Source organism: Gorilla gorilla, chromosome 8 (assembly GCF_029281585.2).
Source record: "Gorilla gorilla gorilla isolate KB3781 chromosome 8, NHGRI_mGorGor1-v2.1_pri, whole genome shotgun sequence".
Classification (NCBI taxonomy): Eukaryota; Metazoa; Chordata; class Mammalia; order Primates; family Hominidae; genus Gorilla; species Gorilla gorilla.
In genome coordinates this window covers 129,481,393-129,498,346 of record NC_073232.2, presented here as the reverse complement: position 1 = coordinate 129,498,346, position 16,954 = coordinate 129,481,393, and the positions used below count along the sequence as shown (strand labels likewise).

Genomic DNA, 16,954 nt, shown 5'->3' with positions numbered 1-16,954 from the left:
TCCCAGCTACTTGGGAGGCTGAGGCAAGGAGGATTGCTTGAACCTGGGAGGTGGAGGTTGCAGTGAGCTGAGATTGCACCATTGCACTCCAGCCTGGGTGACAGAGCGAGACTTCATCTCAAAGCAAACAAAACAAAACAAAATTTCTAATAACCAACAAGGGAAATAGTAAAAGACTTGTGCTATTCCATGTGTGTGCCAACCAGTTCACATACTGACTTGTTTACATCCTCTCCCAGGCTGGAGTCCCCAGGAGTGACCCTGAAACAAGGATATGAGTGAGTGGTTCTTTTGGAGGTGATCTCAGGAAGCCCAAGTAAAGCAGTGAAGAAGTGAGACAGGGAGATGAAGGGGGTCAATACAGGGTATGCTGATGAGCAACTGGGGCTCAAGTCCACTGGGGAACTTGGGGAGACAGTGTCAGTAGTGAACATGCCACAGAGTTATTCCATGGGAGGGGCAAGGGAGCTGGGCACCATATATCCACCAGCTTCTATCAGTCAGTGATTGAGGGCTGCTCCCAGAAGCATTAACTCCTTGGCACTTCTAGCTACCCCTGCACATGCCCATGCTTTCATGGCCAGAGAAAATGATCAGGCAAAGGGAGTTGGAGTGCTAAGACATATGGGTAGGGCACCTGCAGCATCTACTACACAGACCAGCCCATTCACATGCCAACCCATCCATGAACAGCCTAGGAGTGTGTCTACCTAACAAGTGCCAGCATTCCCGTGTAATAATCCATTCATTTAGGCATCAACGTTTTCAGAGGCCAACTCATTCCAGAGGCACCATTCATACTCTAATTAGTGAGAAAAGTGATCTACACAGAATGTGGCCACTGGAAATATCTCAGGCTCCTGTGAATACAGGTGTCAGTTCCATTCTGTAGCATCAGTGTATTTCAAGTGATTTTTCCCTGGTAGTATGTTTTAATTCCTTGTTTTTTATTTTTAGTGTATCTATGTTAGGTTTTGTGGTTGCTTAGTGGTTACCATGAGGTTTACAAAAAACATCTTATTTGAATAGATAACAATTTTGGTCACAAAAGAAATAAAAAACTAAAAACCTCTACACTTTAACTCCATTCCCCTATATTCTGACTTTTTATTGTCTTAATTTACATCTTTTTATATTGTCTATCTCTTAAATTGTTCTAATTATTATTTTTGATATATTTGTCTTTTAGTCTTCATACTAGAGAAATGAATGGTTTACACACCACAATTACAGTATAAGGGTATTCTGAATTTGTCTGTGTATTTACTTTTACCAGTGAGTTTTGTACCTTCAGATGATGTCTTTGTTGCGCATTAATGTTCTTTTCTTCCAGATTAAAAAACTCCCTTTAGCAATTCTGTAAGACAGTTCTGGTGATGATGAATTTCCTCAGCTTTTGTCTGGGAAAATCTTTATCACTCTTTCATGTTTGAAGGATCATTTTGCTGGGTACAGTATTCTCAGTCAACAGGTCTTTTTTATCTTCAGCACTTTGAATATGTCATCCTACCTACTCTGGGTGTGTATGCTTTCTGCTGAGAAGTCTGTTGCCAGATGAATCAAAGCTCCTTTATATGTTACTTGCTTCTTTTCTCTTGCTGCTTTTAGCATCTTCTCTTTGTCCTTGACCTTTGAGAGTCTGATTATTCTATGCTTTGGGGTAGTTTTATTTGGGTTAAATCTGTTTGGTGATTTTTGACTTTCCTGTACCTGGCATATTTATATTTTTCTCTAGACTTGGAAAGGTTACTGTTATTATTTCTTTGAACAAGCCTTCTGCCCCCTCGCTCTTTCTCAATTCCCTCTTGAAAGCCAGTACTTCTAGATTTGCTCTTCTGAGGCTATCTTCTAGATTTTGTAGACATTCTTCACTCCTTTCATTCTGTTTTCTTTTCTCTCCTCTGATTGTGTATTTTCAAATAGCCTGTCTTTGAGTTCATTAATTATTTTTTCTGCTTGGTCTGTTCTGTTGTTGAGACTTTGTGAAGTGTTTTTTAGTTCAGCTAACGTACTTCTCAGTTCCAAGATTTTTGTTTGATATTTTAAAAATTATTTTAATCTCTTTGTTAAATTCCTCTGATAAGTTTCTGAATTGCTTTTCTGTGTTACCTTGGAGTTTGCTGAGTTTCCTCAAGACTGCTATTTTGAATTCCTGATCTGAGAGCTCACAGATTGCCATCTTGCTTGGGTCAGTCACTCACTGGCTCCTTGCTTTGTCCATTTGAAGAAGTCATGGTTCCTGGTGTTAGCAGTTTCTTATGCATGTACACATATGTCTTCACATTGAAGGTTTAGTTATTTATTCGTCTTTGCTGCCTGGGTTAGTTTGGTCTCTTCAGCATATGTGTGTTTAGATGTTCTGTGCACTTGGCCTATTGATTCCTTTAGCTCTAGATCACTGCCTCCTTTTCAGCACTAAATAGCACCCTAAGCCCAGGTTTGTCATGACTCTTGCAAAAGTTCAAAGCTCTGCCTTTTCACAGATAAAGGGCACCAAAGGGGATTCTGCAGCTCTGTGGGGAGGCTGACTAGGGGTTCATGCCCAGAGGGACTGTGGAGAGTGCCTCTTACAATGTGATGCTGCTGAACCACCTCTCTGATTCAGTGTCTTGTTTGTCTGAGATGAAGAGTAACCCCAGAGTTTCATGCACTGGGCTGCTAGCCCCACCTCCACTGTCTATGTGACTCCAGAGGCTTTCAGGGGTCCCTCACCCTATAGGTATTCATGATTCTTCCTGTGGGTTGAGGCAGGAAAACTTTCCTGAGTAGGTAGTCAAGATGATGAGGGAGCTGGCTGGCTGCCTTGATCTTATTTTTCCCAGTGTAGAAATGTCCAGGGAACTTTTCTGCGTGGTGACTTAGAGTTTGGGGAAGGGATGTCACAGAGGAGTCCATTTTACTACCTTCTGTTCACAGTTTTTCACTTTTCTGTGGCCCCAGGGTTTGTCACAGCCTCATTTTGAGTTCTGGGATAGTGGTAATTATTATCTTGGCACTAGATCATTGTTTTTAGTTTTCTATGGAGGACAGTGAAGCCAGATTGCTTCTACTTTGCCATTTTGGTGACACCCGGCATCTATGTATTTTACAGGGGCTGGGATTGGGCTGGTCTTACATGCATTCATGCAGTCATTCAAGAAAAGAGGTTGTTCGCACTAGTTCTTTTTCAGGTAACAAAGAACAGCTCAGGAAGATTTTAATTTAACTAAAAGTACAACTTCCAAGAATAAAGGTGTTTTGTTTCTCATATTTCAAGAAAAGCAGGGACATCCATAAGGTTGCTTCATCTACATGAGGTGATGCTTTAAAAAAGGAAGACAGATAAATTAATTGGACTTTGGGGAATGGTGATAGTTTTTTTTCCTAATGTCCTGATACAAAGGGCATTGGCCAAATTTCTGCAGGGCCTCAAGACTGAACTTGGCTCTCATAAGGGATTTGTCTCCAAGACTGAAGGTCTCAGGTGACAGGCTGCATGACCCTGAAAGACAACACAAGAAAACCAGCTCAGCCAGTGTCTGTCACCTGAGAGATAATGAAACCTTCACTTTTTAACAAGGTGGTAAAACTTCCCTTTTGCAAAGAAGAGCATAACGTTTTTGTATATGTCAATCAGCCTGTTTTGCACCAACTTGAAAGCAATGAACACAATCTCCATTCCAATGATGATATAAATGGAGAAGAACAGGAAGAAGTTAGGGTGTTCTAAAACAGTATCCCCAAACCCAATGGTGGTGAGTGTGACAAAGCAGAAATAGAAGGCATTCTCGAAATCCAACTGTGTCTCCCAGAAGGGGAGGATGGCAGCTGCACAGGAAATGTAGGCAAAAACAATAAGGGCAATGATGGGGAGGGGGATGTCCAACCTCTCCACCTGCTGTCCAACTTCATCCAGGTTGCTGATGATGGAGTATGAGAGTCTTCCCAACACCAGTTCGGGACACGAGTTACTCCTCTCCATGGCCTGTGGGGGCAGTTGCAGTGTGTTCTGTTTCTCTCGCGCATGAGGTCTCTCCAACAGCTCCATGCTGCAGCTTGGGCGTAAAGGACATGTGCCAAGTTTGGGGCCTGGAAGCTCTTCAGCACTGATGATGATCTGAGGGACAGCTTCATCTGTGGGCTTGGGGTCCGGTTTTTTCTTGAAGAGAGATTTGGGGCACCCCTTGGAGAGGAGGGGGCAGGTAAAGAAAGGGAATTTTCGGAACCGATTATAAGATGTGGATAAGATGGTTGCCAGGATGTCGCCTGTGTCCGTGAGAACGAGGAACATCAGGGGGATACCAAAGAGAGCATAGAGCATGCACAAGTACTTGCCAAGCCTGGTGACGGGGTAGATGTAGCCATAGCCTGAAAAAGAAGATGGAGCTTAGAGTTTGCGTCTGGCCCCTTCCCTTTTTCCCCCCAAAAGCTTTAAAGAGACCTTCTGCCATCTCCCCTCCTTGGCATGACATTTTACACATTGTTTTTGAAAATACTCATCTCAAAGCATTCAGCCAGTGGTCTGGCATTAGGCTTGCTTTGGTGGGAGGGAAAGGAGTGAAACAGCTTCCCTTTAGGATAAGGAGCAACTGATATCCAGGTCTTTGATTTGAAATGTCCTTGGCAGGGGACCAGCACAGGTTTGGGGTGAACAGATTGCCTTTGATTCTGTTCTGGCCATTTCTGAGCACCCCCCAAAGGAAGGGCTCAGCTGACCTGGAAGGACAGGATGAGTACAAGTGAGAGAGGATGGGTGGCTTTGTAATCATATCCAATGCCACCTTTATCCTCTGTGAAGGTGCTGGCTTTTAAGAAGCCACCCTTGGCTGGGCGTGGTGGTTCATGCCTGTAATTCCAGCACTTTGGGAGGCCAAGATGGGCGCGTCACCTGAGGTCAGGAGTTCAAGACCAGCCTGGCCAATATAGTGAAACCCTATCTCAACTAAAAATAGAAAAATTAGCTGGGCATGGTGTAGGGCACCTGTAGTCCCAGCTTCTCAGGTGGTTGAGGCAGGAGAATCACTTGAAGCCGGGAGGTGGAGGTTGCAGTGAGCCAAGATTGTGCCATTGCACTCCAGCCTTGGGGACAAGAGTGAGACTCCATCTCAAAAAAAAAAAAAAAAGCTACCCTTGTCCTCCATAAGAGGACTGAGCTATTTGTTTCTAAGAGGCACTTATTGTGTTCCCATGGTGTGCTCAGCAGTGTGCACAGTATTAGGAAAAACAGAAGGATGGAAGATGAATAAAATACAATTGCCCTCAGAGCCATTTGTGGCTTAGCAGATTAGACAAACATTTTCCTAAATGACAGTGAAGCCATTAGCCTCCCAGCATCTAGGTTCTGACTGACCTTGCTTTGAATCCCAGCTCTGCTATTTATGATAATATTACTTGACTGCTCATATTTTCAGGTTTTTTTAATCTGTAGATGGGGATGACAATACCTACTTTGCGTATTGACTAGCTGGGAGGATTACATGAGGCCCGTGCTTGACACACAGTGCGCGATTAATAACTGGTGGTGTCCTCACCCTCAAAACCTTAGCTGCCTAGTGAGTACTTCCTGTGGGCTGGGTGTCAGTCAGCCTTCATAGGGAGGTATTGTTATCACCATCCACAGGTGGGGAAACTGAAGCACAGAGAAACGAAGTAGCTTGGCCGTGAGCATACATGTGATACATAGTGGAGTTGGGGTCAAATCCACAGGACTCTCAGGTCCCCAACCAGTGCTGTCACCCTCAGGAGCATCCGGGGGCAGGACCATTCAATCAGAGACAACCAGGCAGCCAAGCAAAGGAAGGGATGCGCTGAGGTCTCCATCCCCGTCGGAAGCCCCTACCCTCCCCTCCCCTTGCACCTATAGAGGGGCAGGAGCAGACAGACCTCAAACCCCACAGCGCAGGTGGCTAGATCTTCTGGAGCGGGCAAGCATCAATTACTTCAAGCAGAGGACAAAGCTTTTGTATTTAATGCCTGCGTTTAATTTTTGATGTCATAAAGGATGATTAATACAGGAAAACCCAGCCCAATTATGTAAATTAATCTGAAGGCAACTCCTCAGCTGGCTAAGCCCCAACTTCCTCCAGAAGTGCAGCTCCCTGTGGCAAACTTTGGCCTCAGGCTCTGCCCTCCAAGAGCAGGTGGGCATTCAGGTTGCCTACCCTCACCAGGGTCCCAAGTGTAGGGGAGGGAGCTGTGGCTCTCAAAGAGTCTCATCAGTTTGCATTCATCCCAGAGCACTCCATGCCACTCTGGCTGGTTCCACTAAGTACCATTTGATGGCAGCATCAGTTAACTATGTGCATTCATTCATTCATTCATGCATGCATACATTCAATATTGAGTGCTTACTGCATGCACTGGGGGCATAGTGCTGAGCAAAGTAGATATGGGATACGATCTCTCTGAGCCTCTGGTCTGGTAAAAGAGGCAGACATTAATTTTAAAAACCACACTAATGAGTATGTAATTACAAATGGAGATCAATAACAGGAAGTGAAAAAGCAGACCATTCCATGAATGATTAGAACAAAGGCACCTATCCTAGGCCGTGCGCAATGGCTCACACCTGTAATCCCAGCAATTTGAGGGGCCAAGGCGGACAGATCATATGAGGTCAGGAGTTCAAGACCAGCCTGGCCAACATGGCAAAACCCTGTCTCTACTAAAAATACAAAAATTGGCCAGGTGTGATGGCGCATACCTGTAATCCCAGCTACTTGGGAGGCTGAAGCATGAGAATCACTTGAACCCAGGGGGCGGAGGTTGCAGTGAGCTGAGATCGTGCTACTGTACTCCAGCCTGGGCAACAGAGCGAGACTCTGTCTCAACAAAAACAAACAAAGGCATCCATCCTGGATTTGGGCCCAGGAAAGATTTTTCCTGTGAGGGGATTTTTGAGCTGATGTTGGGAAGTGGTCACAAACTAGCCAGGTGAAGAGAGAGGAAGCAGCCTGTGCAAAGACCCTATGGCAGATTCAACAAAGGGTTACCCATACAGTGACAGTGGGACAACTTGTGTACTGCACATATACCAAGGGGGTGACTGGGAGCTGAAACCTAGCCTCCGTGCACTTACCAAGCTTGGAGCTCAGGCCTCGGGGCACTGGGCTGTGTCTGCCTAGTGAGGGATATGGTTTTCTAACTTTTCACCAAGGTGTCACCCTGAGTGTAGCTGTCACCCAGCTTTAAGAAACCAAGAGAAGGCCAGTGTGGCTAGTGTGCAGGGAGGTAGGGGAGGGGAGCAAGGGGAGGCTGGGAGGTGGGCAGCATCTAAGGGCTTCCATGGCAGATGGGGGAGTGCCTTGATCAGTGTGGAAGGCTGAAAAATGACAGCCCCCAAATATAGCCAAGTCCTAACTCCTGGAATCTGTCAATGCTACCTTATTTGGTAAGTGGGTCTTTGTCGATGTGATTAAGGATCTCAAGATGAGGAAGTTATCCTGGATTGTGTGTGTGGCCCTAGGTACCATTACAAGTGTCCTGTTAAGGGAGAGGCTGAGCAAGATATTTTACACAGAGAAGAGGAGGTAATATGACCTCAGAGGCAGAGACAAGAGTGATGTGGCCACGAGCCAGGGGATGCTGGCAGCCACCAGAAGCTGCCAAGGAAGAGGCAAGGAAGGGTCCTCTCCTAGAGCCTTAGAGGGAGTATGGCTCTGCCAACACCTTGATTTTTGAAATCAGTAAAACTGATTTCAAATTTCTGGCCTCCAGATTGTGACAGAATAAATTTCTATTGCTTCAAGACACTGAGTCTGTGGGAATTTATTACAGCAGCCACAGGAAACTAATAAAATCAGGTTTGTATCTTTTTTTTTTAAGATGGGATCTTGCTCTGTTGCCCAGGCTGGAGTGAAGAGGAGCGCACGACCTTGGCTTACTGCAACCTCCACCTCTGGGTTCAAGAGATTCTCTTGCCTCAGCCTCCTGAGTAGCTGGGACTACAGGCACCCACCACCATGCCTGGTTAATTTTCGTATTTTTAGTAGAGGCAAGGTTTCACCATGTTGGCCAGGCTGGCCTCGAGCTCCTGACCTCAAGCGATCTGCCCACCTCAGCCCCCCAAAGTGCTGGGCTTACAGAAGTGAGCCACCAGTCCTGACTTGGTTTGCATCTTGAAAAAATCATCCTGACTGCGTCACAGACAGTAAATTGTAGGGCTTCAGATAGACACAGGACAATGAGTGGGGACGCTATGCTTCCTGCCCAGGTGAGAGAGAAAGGGGGCTTTGGCTGAGGTGGGAGCTGAGAGGAGAGACCTGTAGAGACTGGCTAGACAATTTTGGCAGAAATCTCAGCAGGATAGGAGGATGGTTTGGATTGGAGTGCCTGAAAGGAGCTGGGATTTGAGCACAGAGCAGGCACTGTGAATCCACCAGAATCTACTGCTGTCTTTGGCAAAGGTGGGTTTACAGGATTATAAACAAAGTCTTTTTGGCTGCCTCTGGGTGAGATACTTTTGCAATCCAAAATATGCAATATGTCGCATTCCTGAAAAAGTTTCAAGGAAGCAGGTCTCAGAGAGCACACAACCCCCACGAAGGGAATGTATTAACTATTCTAATTACTGAATGCCAAAATGCATAATGGAACTCATTATTTCTTAGAATGCATTCATATATTTTGATACAATCAGTTCACTGCACTTGGCCTGTGAGTACTTAACAGCCCATGCACTTTCCTTTCTAATCCAAGAGGGATGACCCAGTTGGGAATGACTGGGGATTGACCGGCCTCACAGCTGTCAGGTATCCTGTGCTTAGCATTAAGGCCAGGTGCATTTCAGATGACCCAGAGATGCAGGGCAGGAAGCAGTATTACCAGAGAGACTTTCAAACACCATTATTGATTATGGACAGTGCGGAACATTCCCCAACATCCTCTTCCAGTTGTTTGTAATTACTGGGCAGCATGATGTCCTAATTGACTCGTACAATGGGCAGTAGCATTGCCTTCTTGGAATTTAAGCCAAGCTAATGCATTTCCATTAGATCAGTGACTCACAGCCTGGACTCCCACTAGAATCACCTGGAGGGCCCTGGAAAATACTGATGTCTGGGCCTGGTCCCTAGGGATTCTGTTTGTTCTAGGGCAGGGTCCACACATGGGAGCTTGCAAAAGCTCTGCAGGTGACTCTGACATGCAGCCAGGGCACACTTCTCAAACATTAGCACACATCAGAATCACATGGAGAACTTTCTAAACTACAGATTGCTGGGTCCCACAGCCATGGTTTCTGGCTCAGTAGGTCTAGAATAACTCCTGAGAATTAATTTGCATTTCTAACAAGTTCCCCAGTGATGTCGATGTTACTCAGGCACCACATTTTGACAACCATTGCAATAGATCATTTCTCAATAGGGGGCAATTTTGCCCCCCAGGGGAAATTTGGCAATGCCTGGAGACTATTGTGGCTGCCATAATGGGTGGGGACAGTGGGGAAAGTGCTATTGCATCTGGTGGGTGGAGGCCAGAGATGCTGCTCAACATCCTACATTGCACAGGAGCCTCCTCTGCAGAGAATTAGCCCATGCAAGAAGCTGATAGTGCTGAGGTTGAGAAATCCTGCCTCAGATGCATCTGAGGTTTTTTTCGTTTTGTTTTTTTGTTTTTTTTTTTGAGACTCTGCCATCCAGGCCAACTCTTGTCACCCAGGCTGGAGTGCAGTGGCGCGATCATGGCTCACTGCAGTCCCAACCTCCAGGGCTCAAGTGATGCTCCCACCTCAGCCTCCTGAGTAGCAGGGACTACAGGTGCACGTCACCACGCCCAGCTGATTTTTTTATTTTTTGTAGAGATGAGGTCTCATTGTATTTCCCAGACTGGTCTCCAACTCTCACCTGATCCTCCCAAAGTGCTGGGATTACAGGCATAAGCCAGGGCACCTGGACCAACCTAAATTCTTGAGGAGGCTAGGCATGGTGGATCAGCATATAATCCCAGCACTTTGGGAGGCTGAGGCAGGTAGATCACCTGAAGTCAGGAGTTCAAGACCAGCCTGGCCAACATGGTGAAACCCCGTTTCTACAAAAATACAAAAATTAGCCAGGCATGGCCGGGTGCGGTGGCTCACGCCTATAATCGCAGCACTTTGGAAGGCCAAGACGGATGGATCACCTGAGGTCAGGAGTTCAAGACCACACTGACCAATATGATGAAACCCCATCTCTACTAAAACTACAAAAATTAGCCATGCATGGCATGTGCCTGTAATCTCAGCTACTCGGAAGACCGAGACAGGAAAATTGCTTGAACCTGGGAGGCGGAGGTTGCAGTGAGCTGAGATGGCACCATTGCACTCCAGTCTGGGCAACAGAGCAAGACTCTGTCTCAAAAAGCTTGAGGAAAACAAAAAGACAAACTTCATAACTTCTAGCCTCTTTGCACAGTTCCGTGTCTTTCTTGGAGTTACTGCTCTCCTGGACCTATTGTTTCCTCAAAGCATCCCCTGAGCTGTGGGTTCCCCTGGAAAGTCCAGCTTTGAGGTTTGACCTCAGCTCTGCCTGTGACTCCCTCACAGTGATTCCCTCTTAGAGCCTGTGGAATGGGATAGTCACAGCACCTACCTTGCAGGGTTGTGGTGAGAATTGCACAAGAAAAGGCTCCGAAAGCACCTGGACCCCACGCCCAGCATGTGCTGAGTGGTGTAGCTGCTGTCCTTATTCTTTCTTTCCCTCACCCATCCCTGCCTGCATCAGCATTCAGGTGAACAAGGCCGGGTGCGGTGTCTCACGCCTCTAATCCCAGCATTTTGGGAGGCCGAGATGGGCAGATCACCTGAGGTCAGGAGTTCAAGACCAGCCTGGCTAACATGGTGAAACCCCCGTCTCTAGTAAAAATACTAAAATTAGCCAAGCGTGGTGGTACATGCCTGTAATCCCAGCTACTTGGGGACTGAGACACAAGAATCACTTGAACCAGGGAAGTAGAGGTTGCAGTGAGGCAAGATTGTGCCACTGCACTCCAGCAAGACTCCATCTCAAAAAAAAAAAAAAAAAAAAAAGCATTCAGGCAAATGGGAGAAACCACGTGGGGGCTGTGAGAGCCCTCCTGGGGCTGTGTGGCTATTTCTGAAGCTGGGTGCGGCAGACACCGGTTGCCCACCCAGCAGCCATTCCCTCCTTTCTTCCCTGCAGACCCACTGCTCCCCCAGCTGATTTAGGAGTAGATCCGATTGGTCTTAGTCATCCTGGTGCTCCAATCTCCTTGCCTGGGACCAGCTTAGAGGCGGCTGGGAGGCCCAGTGGGTGGCTCCTGGGAAGACATCGTCATGGCTGATGAACCATGCAGAGAGACAGCAGCCCTTTCTGTATAAGACATAGTTATGCTTGAATGGGATGTGGACCTTGGTGGCCTCTTGTGGCCCAGTGGGCAGAAGGATGGAGAAAACCTGATGCCCAATGCCATGACTGCGAATGGGCACTGGGCATGACCTGCATATCAGCCTAGAGCTGTCCTCACACTGGACTTCTTACTTGGAAGGTGACATTCTCCTTGCAGTTTAAGCCAGGCGAGTTGGGTTTTCTGTTAGTCACTGCTGAAGGCATCCTGGCTGCCACTTACATACATAGTCATCAGCTGACCCTGAGAGGCAGGTCTAGAAGTGCTTTTGGGTCCCAGTACAAGGCTCAGAGGGGCCACGTCCCTTGCTGGAGATTACACAGCTGCAACCCAGGCTGGCCACTGTGCTCCATCCTGACCTTCAGCATGAGGGGCCCCAGCCTCTCTCTGCAACCCCTGTGGGCCAGGCCCTTCTAGGGATGGGCACTTGCTCTCTCGAAGGAGGAGAGGGCCCACAGTCCCTTTCGCCAGTCAAGAGGGGCAGGGGCTGAGTGATGGGCCACGTTCCTGGTGAGGGCTCTGACCCAAGAGCTCTCTCTGGCCCTGTGGCTGAAGGCAGCTCCATCGCCTCCTGTGGCTCCTGCCTGGCCTGGTTTGGCCCCTCCAACCTGGCCCCACTGCTGCCCCACCAGAAGGGAAACTGGGGATGGGCCAGCCAGCTCAGAGTGAGCCCTTAATCACCAGAGGGACCTTAGTTACTGCTGACCCAGTGGCATCATACCCCCAGCCCAGGAGGCCTAACTCTCCTGCAGCATCCCCTACCACTCTCCTGATCATTCTCTGCCCTCCAGCCACAATGGTCATGTCCTTAAAGGGGCCAGTAAACCAACGTTTTGCCCATAAGCATGAGGAAGCATCTCCCTCCCAGTTTCTATGTGCCAGGTGCATAGAAAGTTATACATAGAGGCAGCAGTGTGCTGGGTCTAGACCCAAGTGGCTGGGTTCAAACGCACATGAACCGTGTGACTTTTTGAAACCGACGGACCTGCTGGCGTGGGAACAATAACAGCACCCACCTCGTGGTGAGGATTAGATGAGCTAATCAGCATAAAGGTCTTAGAACAGGGCCTGGTGCATCTTCAGTGCAAAGGTGTCGGCCAGCGCAGCTGCTGCTATTTGTAGGTGTGCAATATAGATTTGAGGAAGGGAGGGAAGAAGAGAGGGAGAGGAGGGCCATCTCCACACCCCAATTCCAGTGTCCTTTGCCACCCAGAAACCCACCCTTCACAGGGCCACCGTGAGGGGGACTGTGGCTTTGCACTTACCCACGGTGCTGAACACTGTGCAGCAGAAAAAGAGCGAGCTCAGGAAGGACCAGTGTGTGGTCCTGTTAAACCACTGAGGCTTCACCTTCTGCAGATGCCCCTGGAGATCCTGTTTTCTGTCTTGCACCACTGGAGAAAGACATGACCAAGAGTTTGAGGAAAAGGTTCTGCTGGTAAAGACAAGCCCCGCCCCAGTGAAAGGGATAGTCTTCCCCAAGGATGAGCAGCCCCCTCGCCTTGTGGTCAGTATCAACACCAAAGCTCGGTGATCGGAGTCCTCCTTTAAAATATTTCTGCAGCCTGGGTCCTGCCTTCAGTCCCCATGGAGATAAGGAGGCCACTTAGCCCTGTGAGAAGAGCACCTAACAGAGAGGCCCATGGGGGTCCCACCAGAGCTTAGCCCTGGCATTGCTGTGTAGTCTTTGCCTTTTAATTTTCTGAACCGCCATTTCTTTCATCTTTTTTTTTTTTTTTTTTTTTTCTTGAGACAAGAGTCTTGCTCTGTTGCCAGGCTGGAGTGCAGTGGTGTGATCTCGGCTCGCTGCAACCTCCACCTCCCTGGTTCAAGCAATCCTCTTGCTTCAGCCTCCTGCGTAGCTGAGACTACAGGGGCGTACTACCACGCCCATGCCCAGCTAATTTTTGTATTTTTAGTCGAGACGGGGTTTCACCTCATTGGCCAGGATGGTCTCAATCTCTTGACCTTGTGATCCACCTGCCTCAGCCTCCCAAAGTGCTGGGATTATAGGCGTGAGCCACCGCGCCCTGCCTCTATCATCTTTCAAAGGAAGAGAACTTCTGCTCTGCCTCTCACACAGGGTTCTCAAGTACTAAAAGCAAAAGGCTTTTAGGAAAAGCAAGCTGTTACACAGATGAAAATCATACCCACTCCTGGAGGTCATTACGCTTGATGGAGTTTGCCGGGTACGATGGCTCACGCCTGTAATTCCAACACTTTGGAGGGCTGAGGTGGGCGGATCATTTGAGGTCAGGAGTTCAAGACCAGCCTGGCCAACATGGTGAGACCCTGTCTCTACTAAAAATACAAAAATTAGCTGGGTGTGGTGGCACACGCCTGTGGTCCCAGCTACTCAGGAGGCTGAGGCAGGAGAATTGCTTGAACCTGGGGAGTGGAGGTTGCAGTGAGCCAAGATCGTGCCACTGCATCGCAGCCTGAGTGACAGAGTGAGTCTCCATCTAGAAAAATAAAAATAAAAACTCGATGGAGTTTGATCATCATACCATCATACTGTGATCTTTGGGCACCAGCTACCTGTGAGTGTCTCCTACAGAGCTGGGAAAACTTGACTTCCTACACATTGGTTCCAAGGCTAACAGAGCAGGGTTGGGAACCCTGGTTTCCCAGAGAGGTTCCTGAATGGCTCGATTGGCCTGGGCAGCCAGTGGGCTTTGGGACCCAGACGCCACCTGCTAGACTAGTTCAGCTTTAAGAGAATGGCACTGAACCTGGCATGCAGCAGGAAGTCTCTACTCCTTTTAATTGGCACCAGCCTGGGAGTCTACACACATCAATTCTAGACCCAGCTCTAACCCTGATAAGTTCTGTAACTGTGGACAAGAGGCTGCTTTCTGAGCCTCAGTTTCCCCATCAGAGAGACAGCCTGAGATGGTGGTGAAAGGTTCAGGCTCTGGAATCCAGATACATGGGTTTAAGTCCCTGGCTCCATTTTTCTAGTTTGTGAACTTGGACAAATTGCTTAATCTCCCAAGGCCTCAATTTCCTAATCTGTAAAAGAAGGACAACTTTTTGTTGTTTTCTTGTGAGGCTTCTTGAGGGGATTAGGTGAGATAATGTGTGAAGTGTTTGCCACAGGGTCTACATGCAACTAACCCTTATGGAACATTTTAATCTCCAATGAAAATCGGTACAAAATGGAGTGGGACCAGCTCTGTGTTCCCATACCCTGCTGTGCATTGGAATCACCTGATAAACTTTATTTTTACTTATTTATTTTTGAGACATGTCCGGCTCTGTCATCCAGGCTGGAGTGCAATGGCACAATCACGGCTCACTGTAGCCTCAAACTCGTAGGCTCAAGCGATCCTCCTGCCTCAGCCTCCCAAGTAGCTGGGACTACAAGTGCATGCCACCTCATCTGACTAAATTTTTAAATTTTTTATAGAGACAGGGTCTCACCTTGTTGCCCAGGCCTAGTCTCAAACTCCTGGCCTCAAATGATTCTCCCACCTTGGCCTCCCAAAATGCTAGGATTATGGGCGTGAGCCACCATGCTTGGCCTTATCCTTGAAACTTTAAGATTCCCAGCCCACCCAGCCCTGGAGATCCTGATTAAGTGGGTTTGGAGAAGAGCCTGGGGATGTGTACTCTAGGCAGTCTCCCTGGTTGATTCTGATGTGTTGCTGGCTTAGAGAGCCTTGAACTTGCTGGTAGTCTAGGCCCTGCGATGGTGCAGTGTCCCTTTGGCAGCAATCTCCCAGGTCCACTGAGCAGGCTGGCGTCTGTCTGGCAAGGATGCAGGGAGTGGGACCCTCCACAGACAGGAGACTCTGCCTCCCTGGACCAGCCTCTTGTCTCTGGGAGCTGCACCTGTTCCCAAATCAAGGTCTGGGCTGAGGAAGGAGCCCCCACACCAGAGTGGGAGGGGAGGGGCTCCCTGCACCCCATTCTTCTCCTGACTTTTAGTGTCTGGTATTTCTTTGTCTTTCATTTATCTACTCTCCCTTGTTTTATCTTGCTCTGTTGAATACAATAACAAGCTTTCTTCGAGGAACACAGCAGAGTAGAAACAAGTGACTAAATATGAAGAAAATGCAATGAGGACACTCTAAAGTGACTTCTGTCTTCCAAGAGCCAGAATATTCCTTGTCTCCTCTGCTTCTCACAGGGTCCCTGTGACCACCAAGTCTGAGACTGGGGGTCCCCTTCTCTCCCGCAGACTGAGACCCAGAGAGAACAAAGCTTTGCCTCCACGGATTGCAGAGCAAGCTGGGAGAGCAGGCAGGACAAGAGCCAGGACGCCCACCCCTCCCCCAGGCCTTCTCACAACACCTCCCCACTCCGCTGAGCCAGACAGCAGAAAAGGAGTTTGAAACAGGAAGTGGGGGCGTGGGTGGCAGGTGCTCCTGCTGGAATTTAAATCCAATTTGGGTTGTTCCCTAAATTCTCATCCCTGCAAACTGAATCCTGGGTCAGGCAGACATAGTTCTGAAAAGCAACCTAGCCCCCCAACCCCAGCCCCAGATATGCTCACCCATGCACCCCACCCCACCAAATTCCCAGTAATCCATCGTCCCCTGAGGCCACTGGTCTGGATGGGGCTGGGCGCTGAGGCACAGGAAGGGGAGCTGGTCTTTCCTGAGCACCTCAGGGTGCTCAGGGCCTTTCCTGCATTCTTCACAGCAACCTTGAGAGGCAGTTAGTCTCCCCACTTTTCAGAGGAGAAAACAGGTTCAGAAAGAAGTTACTCGCCTGAAGTGCCCAGGCATGAGGAGGATCCAGGCAGGCAGCTCCCAGACCCAGCCTCCTAGAAGGCAGCCCTCTGCTCTTGGGGGACTGCTGCCACCACGGAGAAAAGGCCCACCCTGTCCAGGTGAGGCACCTACCTGTTTCACTGCAGTTCAAGATTCTGCAGAGCTCCTCCAAGAACTTCTCAAACTCTCCATCATCTGCTGCCACCAGGACCTGGCCGTCCTCAATGGCAGAGAAGAGCACAGCACCCACCAGGGCGTAGGTCACCAGAAAGCAGAGGAAGCAGAGGCCAGGGAAGAGCTTTCCCAGGGCCTCTGGGCAGCATCTCCTGGCCTGGGGGTGCCCGGAGATCTCCATCGTCCCTGAAGCACGCAGGGCAAGAGGAGCTGGTGGAAGAGGCAGGAGCATCTGAGCCCCACCAGGAAGATGGGGTAGGAGTGCCCGGAGAACAGCCAGGCTCCAGTGCTAAGTGGATGGTGCGTGTGCTTCCCCAAGGACTCAGGAAGCAGCCGGCAACTCATCATGTTCAGTTCATCCGAACTACTCAGATGGCGCCCTCCCTAGCACCCCAGATTGCTATTGATCCGCTGGGCCGGCCCTGGAGCTGCCTGGAAGGGGCTTTGGGAGGATAGTGTGGTTGTTGTTTTGTGCTACGTTTAATCTTTTCTATCCCCAAACTGCAGTTTTGAATTGCAGATCCCAAACCTGATCTTTGGTATTTAGTCAAGTGATTCTTTCCTGAGAGCTGTCTGTGACACAACTTGGCTTAGGGTACCTGGTCTTCTGGACGGGTGATAATAGTAGTAACCAATAATAGTAACAGTAACCATAGTAACTAATGCGGCCAGAGCTCAATGGTTTCCAAAGGACCTTTATCCTGTGTGGATCTAATTATTGGTCCCAATTCTTCACTCCC

General features: G+C 48.6%; 1 protein-coding gene across 1 annotated transcript; it reads right to left on the bottom strand.

Annotated features, from left to right (window-relative positions):
• Window positions 1–1,073: 1,073 nt before the first annotated feature.
• On the bottom strand, window positions 1,074–16,520 carry KCNK18 (potassium two pore domain channel subfamily K member 18). The gene is made up of 3 exons (XM_004050161.5): window positions 16,173–16,520; window positions 12,588–12,716; window positions 1,074–4,347 (listed from the first exon to the last, which is right to left on the bottom strand). Exons 1-3 carry the CDS (start codon window positions 16,444–16,446, stop codon window positions 3,545–3,547), a joined length of 1,206 nt encoding a protein of 401 aa, XP_004050209.3. The 5' UTR covers window positions 16,447–16,520; the 3' UTR covers window positions 1,074–3,544.
• Window positions 16,521–16,954: the final 434 nt, after the last annotated feature.